Source organism: Fukomys damarensis, unplaced genomic scaffold, assembly GCF_012274545.1.
Source record: "Fukomys damarensis isolate Sample0158 unplaced genomic scaffold, DMR_v1.0_HiC HiC_scaffold_19, whole genome shotgun sequence".
NCBI lineage: Eukaryota > Metazoa > Chordata > Mammalia > Rodentia > Bathyergidae > Fukomys > Fukomys damarensis.
Window position 1 is genome coordinate 29,449,323 of NW_022900931.1, and position 13,112 is coordinate 29,462,434.

Consider the following 13,112-nt stretch of genomic DNA (forward strand, 5'->3'; position numbering starts at 1 on the left):
TTACAGTCATGTGCCATCATACTTGGCTGCTCTGTTTATACTTGAAAATAACATTTTTTTGTTTTGTTTTGTTTTTATTTGAAAGCCACTTCTGGGTGAGGGTGCCCCTGTTTTTACTTTTTTGTGATGAGTATCTACATTTGAAATGTAATAGCTGTTAAAAGGAACATTCCTTATACCAGTCAAACAGTAGAATTTGAGCAAAGAAAAACAAAATACAGATTATGAATTGGGCAGCTTCTAGAAACAGCAGGTTCTGAGAACTCAAGTAACAATATGATCTGACAGTATGTATAGAAAAGCAGAGGTGACACGTAGAAAACAGCTGAAAACAGCTCGCTTGGTTATAGCTTAGTTGGTAACGCAGTCAGTGAGTTCCAGCCTAATTAGTTGATTACAGGCTTTCTGCATTCAACAGAGCCCTGTTACTGTGATGAAACTTTTTTCTTGAGGCAGGGTCTTGCTGTGTAGGTCAGGCTGCCTTTGAACCCACAGCAGTTTTCCTGCCTCAGCCTCCCAAGTGCTGGGATTGTAGGCGTGGGCCAGTAGGCCCAGTTTACAGTGATTAAATTTCATATTGTTCTGTGTTTGTTTGTTTGTTTGTTTTGTCACTTAGTGAATCAGTAGTCTCCTATAAAACTTATTTAACAATGATTAAAGTGTAGTTTGGGAGCTTGCCCTTCATGTTTAGGGTTAGTGAGTCTGGAGAAGTAATTAAAGGAATTTGTGAGCTCAGTGTATGTTTGTACATTAAACAAGAAACTGACTCTACTGAGGAGCATTGTGTAAGAACTTTTCTTGTTTTCCAATCATGACTTTATTCAGCCAGGATGTCATTCAACAAGGGCAAGAGTGCACCTTCTGCGTTTGGAGGTCTCACATTGCTCAGTAGTGATTTGGGCTTTTTGTGGACCTAAGAGTTCTTTGTGCTGTGAGCAGTCCCCAGATGTGTTTAGATCCCATTCCCCGTGTGACTGTATTTGGAGGTGGGGCTTTCAGGAGATGGCTGAAGCTCATAAGAGAAAGGGCTCAGCTGTCCACCAGTGCCCTGTGGGAGCAGCTCCAGGAAAAGAGGTCTCACCTGGGCCTTGATCTTCGCCTTCCCAGCTCCCAAGCTGTGGGAGATGATCTCCGTGTTCTCAGTTATCTAGCTTAAGTTATTTTGCTACAGCAGCCTGAGTTGACTAATGCAGAATATCTGACGGTCTAAGGACTCTTGTGCTAGAGAGGAAGGGATGTAAACAGTCAGCATCACATTTGGACACAGCTGTGGGCTGCCTGGAGCCTGACGCTGCGCTTGGAGAAGGCGTTGCTGAGCATCTAGTGCAGAGGTGAGAGGGCAGCTTTGGCTGGAGACAGGAGCCTCTCTCTGGGAAAGACCCTTTGCGGGACAGTGGAAGATGATTTCCTCCAGTCCACAGGAAAGCTCTCTGGAAAGCAGGCTCCAGGTGCAGTTGATCAGCCACATTCTGTGACCACTGGCTGGGAAGGGACTCAGTGCAGAGGGTGGGGGTCACGTGCAACAGGTAGAGGGTATGACCTGCTGAGTTAGCCTGGGGTGTGAGCGGAGTCCTGCAGCTTCCTTTTGCCCTGGTGAAAACTCTTTAGAAACACCTGCCCTGGAACATTCCCTTAGGCCCTCAAGTCTGGACCAGGTATGACCAGAAGGCTGCAGCCTGTCTTGGGGCGGGGAAGGGGACAGGAGCTGCCAGGTGAGGTATGGTAACTGCCTTGAGTTCTTTCTTGTTTAACGACTCCCAGTTATAAGCTGAGGGTGCTGGCACACGCCTGTAATCCCAGTGCTCTGGGAAGCTGAGGCAGGATTGAAACTTTGAGCCTAACCAGAGCAATTTGATGACTTGGTGAGACCTTTTTCAAAATTTCAAAAGGCTGGGGATTTAGCTGAGTGTGAAGACCTGGGTTCAATCTGCACGACTCCACCCCATCTCCACAAAAGTCCTCAGTTGTAAACTGAGCGAGCAAAGGCGTGTGCACACGTGTGTCCTGTAATGCCATCTGAAGCTGCAAGCAGAGAGGACGGAAGGGCTGGGAGCAGCTGTCTCCCTTCTGTGACTGCACAGAGCAGTTCAGACTCTGCCCTTCAATGCCACAAGCCCATTCTGTGAGTTTCTTTTTGTTGTTTGTTTTTCTGAGACAGGGTCTCACTATGTAGTTGAGACTGACCTGGAACTCACTATGTAGCCCAGGCTGGTCTTGAACTCACCGCGATCCTCCTGCCTCAGCCTCCTGAATGCTGGGATTACAGGCGTGCGCCACCACACCTGGTTGTGAATTTCTTTTGATGGCTCAGGACCAGGCAACTTTTAGTGATTCCTTCCCTGTTCTCAGAAGAGCCCTGATTACAGGAGGAGCTTGAAGCCTTGTGAATCAGTCCTCTGGGAAGTGACTTTAGGAGAAGTATTTCCTCCTAACAGGGACTTAAGAGACAGCTCAGTTTCTTTGGGCTAAGGAATTTTCTGAATAAAGCATGTATTTATGATTTTCAATTCTTTTGTCTTTAGATCACATGAAAGGATTAAGGGCACCGACTTTGAAAAGAAGGTTGGAGTGCAGGTAATTTATTTTACTGTGTGGATCTGTGTGCTGAAGTAAACATTTAAATTGAGAGAGTGACAAGACAGAAAAATGCACACTTACCATAGTAAGGTGGACTGTCTGATGAATATGCACAGAGAGAACCTTGTGGGTAGCTCAAGACATTGAACAGGACGATTATCCCAGACTCTCTGCCTCCTCCCAGGGGTGACCTGTTCTGACTGTGGCCATCATGAGGCAGCTCTGTCTGTGAACTTCAATGAGTAGAATCAGTCCAAATAGGCTCTCTTATATTTGCTTTCACTCAACATTATATTTATGGGATTTATCCATGATATTGGCTGTGACAACAACTTGTGTGTTTTCATTCCTTGTCAGTGTGAGTGTGAGTAGTTGTCTCATTATCAAGAATCCAGTGGGACCATTGTGTCTTTTCTTAAAACTGAACTCTTGGGTTCTTTTACTTCAGCCATTGCCTACTAAATCCCGAATTGTCTGGATATTCATTTGGAAAGGGCCCTTGTGATTTTTGAACCAGAAGCTATTGGGCTTCTTGGCTAATCAATAGCAGATAATGATAACGAGTGTGCACGGCATCCTTACCATCTTCAAGGTGTTACAGTGAAGCGAGCGAGCTCAGTGTTACAGCCAAGGTCGCTGGCAATGAAAAAACCCAGGGTGGCACTCAGAGAGATGGAGGGATTCAAACTTTATTATGTTGGTGGGTTCAGAGGAGTTCATACTCTGTTTTTGTTTTTATTTTTTGGTACTGGGGATTGAACTTGGGACACTGCACTTGAGAGGCAGGTGCTGGAACCACTGATCTAAATCCCCGGCCCTGAGGAGTTTGTACTGTGAAGTCTGAGCCTCGAACAGGAATGGAAACAGCCTTATACAGAGATCTTCCGAGTAGGGGCTGGGCCCATTTATGAGTGAGCTCATAGACATGGAGGGGTGGAGTTAAGACAACGTTCTTGAACTATCAGGTGGGAACATCATGCAGCTCAAGCAGTTACACTGCTTAAACAGAGCATCTTATGGCAAAAACGTGGCAGAGGGGCTTTACCAACAGACTGTTACGCTTTTTTCCTGATCACAGGCACTGTGGATTTCTTTGTGAAAACACTTTTTGAGTGCCTGTGATGGCCGTCCATGGAAGCTAAGGGTACATCAGGGTGGCAGGTGAAAGTCTCTGCTCTTTCGAACCTTTCTCATTAGAGCCTCTCCATAAATTTGAATAGATACTATTATTTCTGTTTTACAGATGAGGAAGCCGAGGAGCCAGAGAGGTTAAATTATTTGCACAATGTCTTACAGTCCATAAATGACAGGACCAGGATTTCGGCCAGATCAGTCTGACTGCAAAGCCTGTGTATCAGCTGTCTGTTGCTGCATAACGAATCATCTCCAACACCTTAGAATGGAAACATAAGCCCCAGTGTCTGTGTACCAGGGCTGTGACAGAGTCCACCTGCCTAGTGTCCGGGGACTGAAATTATCTGAAGAGTCAGTATCGACACCTACCTGGGCTAGGACAGCTGGCGCTCTTTGGGCAAGTCTGGTCTGGAAAGTCTCTTAGGAGTAGAGGTTTGAGAGGGCTGGACTTCGTTTTTATTTATTAGCCCGTATTATGCAGCACATAATGTTTACAGTCCTTGTGTGGAGTCGGGACATGGACATAACACATCTTAACTCCTTTTACCATCCCTTCATCTCTTGGTCCCTTTCCCATTTAAGAAAGGTTTCTCTACTTCCTTTTTTTTTCCCCCTTTTAAAATTGTATTTATTTATTTGGTTGTTTTTGAGACAGGGTCTCACTACGTAGTCCAGGCTGGTCTTGAACTCACAGTGATCCTCCTGCCTCAGCCTCCCAAGTGCTGGGATTACAGGTGTATGCCACCACACCCAGCTTTTGCCCTTTTTTTTTTTTTTTTTAAATAATTTGAGTTTCTCTATAAGAGAAACTATGTGATATTTAAGTGACTGAGGGTTAACGAGTGTTAGTCCCGAGAGAGGGTAAGCTCAGTAAGTCCTGGAGTTACTCCCACATGTTCTGTGATGGAGGATGCTACAGAGATCTGCCTGGGTGCAAGCTGAGTAGCCCGGACCCCTCTTCTCCGTGGAAGAACTGAGATGCTGCTCTGTGAAGACTGAGTAGCTGGAGTATATAGCGGTGTGGCCAGCTTCTGAAGGATAATCTGTCACGGACTGTATTCCTGACCTATAAAACTGTACTACTGAATTTTATATTTATTGTGAAATTAATTTTTGATCACTAAAACATATATATTTGTGTGTGTGTGTGTGTGTATGAGGTAAGGGTGTAGCTCAGTGATAGAGCACTTCCTTAGCATATGCAAGGCCCTGGGTTCGATTCCAGTACTGCAAAAAAAAAAAGAAGATAAATACAGTGGATTCCCAGAAAGTATAAAGCAGAAGTTTCTGTTGCAAACACTCCTTTCCCTGTTGTTCATTAGTAGCTTAACACTTGGCCTCTTTCCGGGAATACCTGGTCACATACACTGTGTGTGCGCGTGTGTGTGTGCACGTGTGTGCGTGCGCGCTCATGCTGGGGATGCGTCCCGGGGCCTCACGAGAGGCAAGCACTTTACCACTGAGCTGTGCCCCCACAAGTGCATGTTTTTATCATAAGAGTGGTCAAGGGATTTCTTAGCGGGTCTGAAGACACAGCAACAGCCCCTTATGTTCTGGAAGGGACTGAAATAGTGTCAATCAGTATCTGGAAGCAGCTCTCAGACATTTTGTGCCAACAATTTCTGAGTCATTGGAGAAAACTGGTGTTTGATACAATGCATTTCTTTGTCACCAAGACAGTTCATCTTGGGTTATACTGAAACTTGTTTGTTGTCTTTTCCTTTCAGCTTGAAGGTCCACCTATACTGTTCTCCTGTTACTAAGGAGTTGTTGTTAACTAGCCCGAAATACAGATTTTGGGAGAAACGAATTGTAAGTTGTAATTTTGAAAAACTAATTCTTTGTATAGGTGGAAATTTTATTTATTTATTTATTTATTTAGGTTTTTTAAGGCAAGGTCTCCCTTTATAGTTCAGGCTGGCCCTGAACTCACTATGTACCCCAGGCTAGCCTCAGACTCACAGCGATCCTCCTGCCTCAGCCTCCCGAGTGCTGGGATTACAGGTGTGCACCACCAGGCCCAGCTGGAAAATATTTTTAGAAGAAGATAGAAAAAACATTGGAAGTGTTCCAAGACCAGTCCCTCACACACCAGAGTTACACATGTCATCATTAGAACAAGGGACATTTAGTCTTTTACAATTCTGCCCTTTAGGAGAGGTCTGTGTTTGGTTGGTAGTAGGTCTTTAGTTCTGTTCGTTTAATCCTGCCGACTCTAGCTGAGATACATTCTGATGCTTTAAAGTAGGAATGTGTGCCAGTGTCATTGCTGTCCTTCTAGTTAGATCCTGGGCAGAACCAGGAAGAGTAAATGTAACGTGGATGATAAGAAGGGAGAAAGAGCAGAATAATTAAAACATAATGAGTAACTCAGTTGGACAGAGTAAAATAGATCTTTCCAGTGTAAGGTAGCACAGGGAGGACATCAAACAGAAATCTAGTACACAGGAAATGCAGACTTGCAGAAAAGCCCTTATTATGAGTGGATTTAATTCCACTCTTGACCAAAGGATAAATTTCCAGTTTATGTTAAAAAAGAAAATAACTACTTGGGAGGCCGTGCAGGGGAATCACAAGTTTGTACCCAGTCTCAGCCTGGGGAACTTAGGAAGGCCTTGTCTCAAAATAAAAATAGCTCACTACTCCTTGGGTTTAGTCCCTAGTACTGCAGAAGTAAAATGTGAGAAAGATCCACCAGTACTGGTATACATCAGATGTAGATAAACAAAAGGATAAATGAAAGTTCGGCACTTTTGTTTTGTTTTGAAACAGGGTTTCCTCTCTGGGCCTGACCTCGCTGTGTAGCCCAGGCTGGCCTTGATGTGTGACCGCCCTCCCACCTCAGCTTCCGGGGGCTGCGGTTACAGGCATGCGCCACCACACTTGGCAGGATAAGTAAAGTTGAAATCAAAACAAGACAGGAAAAAAAAAAAAAAAAACCCAAAAAACAGATAAACAGGAGAGGGGAAGATGTACCAAACAGAAGCCCAGTATGTCAGCGTGTCAGTTTTATCGCAGATATGAGTAGACGTGAAGGCCAAAACCAAAGCAAGCCCCGGGTTTAGGGAGGTACCTGGACAGTAGGTGGAGAAGATGCCATGCGGTTGACAGAGCGACCTCCACCACATCGGGTGGTAGCAGTGGTGTAGACCCCTGAGGACACTGGGTGGAGTCAGGGCCTCTGTGCCTTCGCAGTCAGTGACCGTGGCTGGCAAACAAGACTGCGCCAGTGTCACGGAACCTGCTTGCTGTCTGGCTCAGGACAGCTTGTGAGCCTCGCCTCCTTTCCCTCTGCCCCACACTTGGGCAAGTTGTTTAAAAACCCCAAACCCCACCCCTGCCTTGGGACCAGCAGGAGACTCAAAGCAGGTGTCCCCTCGGCTGGCATGTAGCTCTGTGGTCCAGCGCATGTGCAGAGCACGTGTGGGGGCCCCTGGAGTTCATCCAAGCACTGCAAAAACAAAACCAAAACCACCACCAACCGCCCAGTCTCAGTAGGGAAACAGCCTGTGAAGTATTTCAAAATAGCTGCAGGAGTCCGAAGGTTCCCAGCACATAGAAACGATGTTTGAGGAGCCGGAAAGGCAGATAGCCACGTCCATGTGCGGACATGCATGTTGATAACGACAGCAGACTGCTCCCTTCGCCATGCCGCCTGTCTCCCCAGGAGGTCCTGAGGTGAGCTTCCCTCCCCGGGAATCTCAGCAGCTGGCCTGGCCATCCTGCAGTCAGGCAGAGGGGTAGGGACCGGCAGAGCAGAGATGGTCACCCACTTGGCATGTGTGTGAGTCACGCGCGGGTGGCCAAGGAAGCCGCACAGGAAGCAGCCTTGCTGTCCTGCCCTGTACCAGCCCCTGGAGCCGGCTCGGCATGAGCTGACACAGAGGCTTCTCCTCACTCTGGATTCCAGGGGTGACTTTAGGAAATAGGACCCCAGTTTAGATGTAGGATGAGCCGCCTCTACAACCCCAGGAGAAAGGGCAGAGCAGCAGTTGCTGCTGGACCGCTTACTGTGCTACTCCTCTCAGACACTTAAACACGGAGGAGGCAGAAAGTAAATGAAGGTGCGAAAACTTTGGAGGGCATAGTATGAACCGATTCAAGGAAAAACAAAAATGTGGCTTTTGCTTTTTAATGTTTTACAGTCCTGGGGATTGAACCCAGAGCCTCACACGTGCTTAGCAAGTCCTGCACCGCTCAGCTACAGCCCGGCCCATTTTGCTTTTTCATTTTGAGACATGGTCTCACTGAGTTACCAAGGTTGGGGTCAAACTTGCGATCCTTCTGCCTCAGCCAGCCTCGCAAATAGCTGGGATCCCAGGTGTGTGCCGCCATGTGGAGCAAAACAGGTTTTAACCCAACAGAAAAGCAGTATTGGGGAAATCCACAGAGCATTTACAAAAACTGGCCACATACCCTGTCACTTAAATCCCGGTGCTCCATGTTTGTGACTGTGATGCACGGATTTGGGGAATCAGAAGTAGAAGGGCAGCTAACATCATTCCATACCATCGAAGTCAAATAATGGTAAATACCCCAGGGAAAGATGAAGCCGTGAAGAAAACGTAGTGCCTAGAATCGATGGACAGTGGAAACAGGGTGTATCCAAGTAGCTCGGGGGAAATCGATAGCATTAAACAGATTTCCTAGGAAACAAAGCCTGAAGAAAGTAAGACTTTGATGCAATAAATGGAAAAGAAATGACAAAGCAGACCTGAGAAAAGATATATAAAATATGGAATGAGAAAAAGGAAAATAACAAGGCAGTAGCATTTCCCCCTGAAAACTAATATACTAGTATATTTGATTATTTAGACAAAATAGGTAAATATCTAGAAAAATACCAAGTTGAGGCAAGAAAAGTGGGATATTTGAATAAAATCGGCAACCATAGAAGACATTTAAACAATTATCAGCTCGGTGTGGCGGCACACACCTGTAATCCCAGCACTCAGGAGGCTGAGGCAGGAGGATTGCCTCGAGTTCAAAGCCAGCCTGGGCTACATAAGTGAGTTCAAGGCCAGCCTGAACCACATAGTGTGACCCTGTCTCAAAAACAAACAAAAACCCCACCCATTTATCAGATCTCTTCTCCAAAAAAAGCTCCAAGCCTCATTGGTTTTATGTATGCTCTTTACCAGATGTTAGAGAATAAATAATCTTTATGCTATATAAGTTGTTATAATAGATAAACTGCTCAGCCTTAGTTGCAAAGTAGACCATCTCAATCTATGGGGGAAAGCCATTTCAAATGTGAATACAGTGAAAAATCCTAACTAAGATAGTATCTTAGCTGAGTGGAACAGTGTTAAATACCGCATCGCAAATAAGATGTTTTATGCCAGAAAATGATATCTGCACCTCAGTCACTATTTTTCTGACTCTGGTAGAGTGAAAGATGCAGAACTCATCAGTTGCTTGTTGAAAGCCTCTTATGTAGCAGTCTCTGTTCTGGTGAAACGGGCCCCTTTCAGATCCAAAGCCAACACGCAGCACACCTGACAGCGTGATGTCACAAAGCCTCTGATTCAGAGGGGCAGGGAGAGCGCCGGGAGTGGGGGGTGAAGGAGAAATGGGTTCGTGGGGATGGAGTTGGCCTTCCCTGCAGACTGCCAAGTCCTCCCTAACAGAGGTATTATGTTGCTTTATCCTGTTTTCCAACTGAAAATACTTAACTCTGGTGGAATCAGATTGTTATACACAGGGTCTGTGATTTGCACTTAGTACCTCTGGTCTGTCCCCTTAGGTGCACAAGTGTGAGAGGCTGTGGAAAACCGACCCATCTGTGCTCTCTCTTTTTAACAGATATCGCTTGAAGTCGAGGCTCCCACCCAGATACCTTTGGTTGATGAAGCATCAGGCGAGGTACTAAGTACTAAATATTGCGGTTCTTTCAGTGCTAAAATAAGTGCTTGTTTTTCTCCTTGATCTTGAATGCTGATTTAACCCTAAGTAACTCTTCATCAAGTAAGTCAGTCCGTTTGGGTTCCGGTTACAGAAGCACAGTAGCCTGGGTGACGGTCAGCAGCCCGTGCCTCCCCCGGTCTGGATGCTCAAGGCCGAGGCTGAGGCTCTGCCACATCTCTTGCTTTCTGGTCAGTGGGGGCTGTCTTTTCGCCCGCATCCTCCCATGGTGGAAGGGCAGAAAAGCCGCTTTACAGGGCACTAATCCCATTCTTTGGGGCTCTACCTTCAAGAACTAATCACCTCCAGGGGCCTCCTGGGGGAGTGCATTTGCTCCAGTAAGTGATGTATTCGTTTTCCATACTGAAATGGCTGGAATGGTGTATTTTGTCAGAATTCTTCCTTTTCAGAGTTCCATGCTGATGATGGGAGCTGCAGTTACTGATAATACTACATGATACCATTGCCACATTTCAGTTTATTATACTGCTAAGGATATAAAATGGTGCTTTGGGGGTTTGCTTTTGCTACATAGCTCAGGCTGGCCTTGAACTTTGATCCTCCTGCCTCAGCCTCTGAGTTGAGTGCTGGGTTCGCAGGTGTGTGCCACCAAGCCCGGCTGGTGCTCACTGTTTTTGAAGCCATTTTGTGCATATTGTAATTTTTATCCTGAATTATTTTTTTAAATATAAACAAATCACTGCTGAGGATGGACCTTGACACCGTACTCCTAAGTGAAGTAAGTCAGACACACGTTTAAATACCACATTGTTTCTCTGGTGTGAGCACGGGAAAGTGGAAATGAGGGCTGAGATGTGTAATGGATGCTGGAAATGGGAGGAAAGTGTTCACATGGAAGGGGAACAAGGGAGAGAGGAGAAAGGAAGGAGGATAGAAGAAAAGTGCAACTAGAAGGAAAACTGGAAACAGATTTTGTACATAGGGAAGGGGGTTTGGAGGGGAATGGGATAAATTAAATTTATGGAAAATAAGGAATGCAGTGTCTGTAAACATCACTGAAGCATATACAATTTACTTTCCATTCTTAAATTTAGAATATATTGTTTTAATAGTAAATAGGACAATAGAGCAACCTTCTTAAGACAGAAAGCAACACGAAATAGGAAGTGTGGTGGCCTGTGCCCATAATCGCAGCACTCGGAGAGTCGAGGCCAGCCTGGAATACATAGCAAAACTCTGTTTCAAGAAAATCAAAACAAAAAACCCTTACAGTGCTGCTAGGACGAAGAAGGATTGTGCTGTCTTTTGAGAAGTCTAGCTAGTATTTGTTCTCTAATCTGGTTGTAACATGTTGCTTTGATGTGTGTTACTCTGAAGACGCTTGGGTCATGTGAACGTGATCAGAATGGAGATGACTTTTCAGATACTTCTTGGAAGATGAGATTCGCTACAGAGCCAGTTTCGAGTGAGCTAGAAAAGACGGAAAGGAAAAGAACTAAGGTGGTGTGAGCCTTTGTGAGTGCCGTCCTGGAGCATTTCCTAGGTGTGCTACCGAGGGCGAGCAGCCTCGCCGTGTGCAGGTGTGTCAGAGGAAGACATTGTAGGAGCTGGCAGTGGACAGCAAGTGGCTGCTGGTGGCAGCCTCTGGAGGCCCCATGTTTCCTTGGTTTTGTGTGCACCTGTTTCCGTGCACTTGTCCAGCCCTGGCCAAGGAGATACCTGTTGAAAGGGGCCTTTGGAGTGGATTATATTGGCTTGGTGGGAGAATACCTCCCTGACACACAGGCTAGGAAGAAGACAAGGATGTTGTGCTGAAGTGAGGAGTCGCATATTTGAGCAGGGACAGTTCCCCAGCTCTCTCTCTATTACTTACGGCCAGAGAGCAGCCGTACCTCGTGGGCTCTGTCCTGAAGGGTGCTGTGGTGTGTAATATGGTGCATTGGGAACAGGCTGCACCTAGGCATTTTTATAATAACGGCATTGGTGAGATATCCGTATGCCGTTTGGAACACACAGCTCAGTGGCTTTCCGTATACTCATCAGTTTGTGCACCCATCTCCACAACCAGTGCTAGAATGATTTTGCCCCCTGAAAGAGAAACCCAGGAGGGTCATTCCCTCACCCCTCCTGTCCCCAGCTCCTGGCCGTCACCGTTTACCTTGCCTGTTGCAGACACTTCACAGGACCCTGCAGCCCATGGTCTTGGTGTCTGGCCCCTCCTTGAGCGCAGCTCTCCAGGGCCATGGTGCACACGGGTAGCTGGAGTTGTAGATGTCGTCTGTCTCGGCACTTCATTCCTTTCTGAGGCATCCCGCTGTATCAGTGTACAGTCTGTTTATCCGTTTGTCAGTTGGAAGACATTTAGATGTTTCCGCTTTGGAGCTGGTGTGAATAATTACGTTATGAACACTTGTGTACAAATTTTTATGTGAATTTAAGTCTTCAGTTCTCGCGCGTGTATAAGTAGATTGAAAATGCTGAGTCCTGTGGCCACTGTGTTGTAGAGTGGATAAGGGACCCCTTGTTTCCAGCATTTGGAGAGTGAGGAAATGGGCAGAAAAGACGTGGTCCTAATGATAACTTCTGTTACTGTTTTTTCTTTATTTTCTTTTTAGAAGGAAGACATTGTTGTGACTCTCTTACCAGCTGGTCACTGCCCAGGATCAGTTATGTAAGGGAGCTCATCTATTTTGCTGTTCTATGTACATATGTATTATATTTGTAGAAATAAATTTTTAGGGGCTAAAAATTACATGTGTAGGGATATTTGACTTTTTCTGGCAATGTCTTTAATTTTTTGTTTCCAGGTTAAATGTGGGGGACTGAGGCGAGGATCAGATCCTTTTAGTGAAAGTCTTTAGTAGCAATTTCTCATGACTTTGCGCTGTCTGGTCACATGAATTTTTCTGTCCATAAGCAGAAATGAGCTCAGTGTGTGATTTTGAGTGCTCACGTATCACAGGATGCACCTGTACAGACTCAGCAGTGTCAGCGTTCTATTTCTACCCAAGGGAAAAGGGAGCAGTTAAGGGCTGGGTATGGACTTAGAGCTGGTAAAATTCCACTAACACTGTATCGAGGGGTATGTTTAGCCAGATGTACTCGCTGTTCATTTAGCAAGCATTTGCCTCTTTAGGACTTATCCGAGACTTGGAAGTCACTGAGGTTTATTTTCTTTCCAGGTTTTTGTTTCAGGGCAATAACGGGACTGTCTTGTATACAGGAGACTTCAGATTGGCCAAAGGAGAAGCCGCCAGAATGGACCTTCTGCACTCCGGGGGCAGGTAGCGGGCCACGGGTCACGTGAAGCAGGGCTCCCTGGGTTTATGAGGTGTTACTGGAGCCAAGCATGGGGGCACATGTGTGACTCCACTACTCCGGGAAGCTGAGGCAGGAGGAGGTCGTGACTTAAAGCCCAGGCCGGACAATTTAGTGACGTGGCAAGAAACTGTCTCAAAATAAAAGGTGGAGAAGGGGCTGGAGATTGTAGCTCAGTGTGAAGGTCCTGGGTTTAATCCCTAGTACTGAAAAAAAAA

At 46.0% G+C, this 13,112-nt stretch overlaps 1 protein-coding gene across 19 annotated transcripts in view; it reads left to right on the forward strand.

Annotated features, from left to right (window-relative positions):
- The window catches only part of Dclre1c (DNA cross-link repair 1C), a 41,826-nt gene that overhangs the window by 1,349 nt on the left and 27,365 nt on the right, over window positions 1-13,112 (forward strand). For 6 of the 19 annotated variants that reach the window (XM_010641948.3, XM_033765607.1, XM_033765605.1 and 3 more), the window contains exons 2-6: window positions 2,523-2,574; window positions 5,439-5,523; window positions 9,517-9,576; window positions 12,192-12,247; window positions 12,759-12,860. In XM_010641948.3, the coding sequence (XP_010640250.1) occupies window positions 2,523-2,574; window positions 5,439-5,523; window positions 9,517-9,576; window positions 12,192-12,247; window positions 12,759-12,860 (355 nt within the window). Of the gene's footprint in view, window positions 1-1,312; window positions 1,332-2,522; window positions 2,575-3,820; window positions 4,109-5,438; window positions 5,524-6,828; window positions 7,390-9,256; window positions 9,344-9,516; window positions 9,577-12,191; window positions 12,248-12,758; window positions 12,861-13,112 lie in introns of those variants that run through there. The other 13 variants (XM_010641949.3, XM_019210341.2, XM_010641954.3 and 10 more) reach the window with 13 other exon arrangements.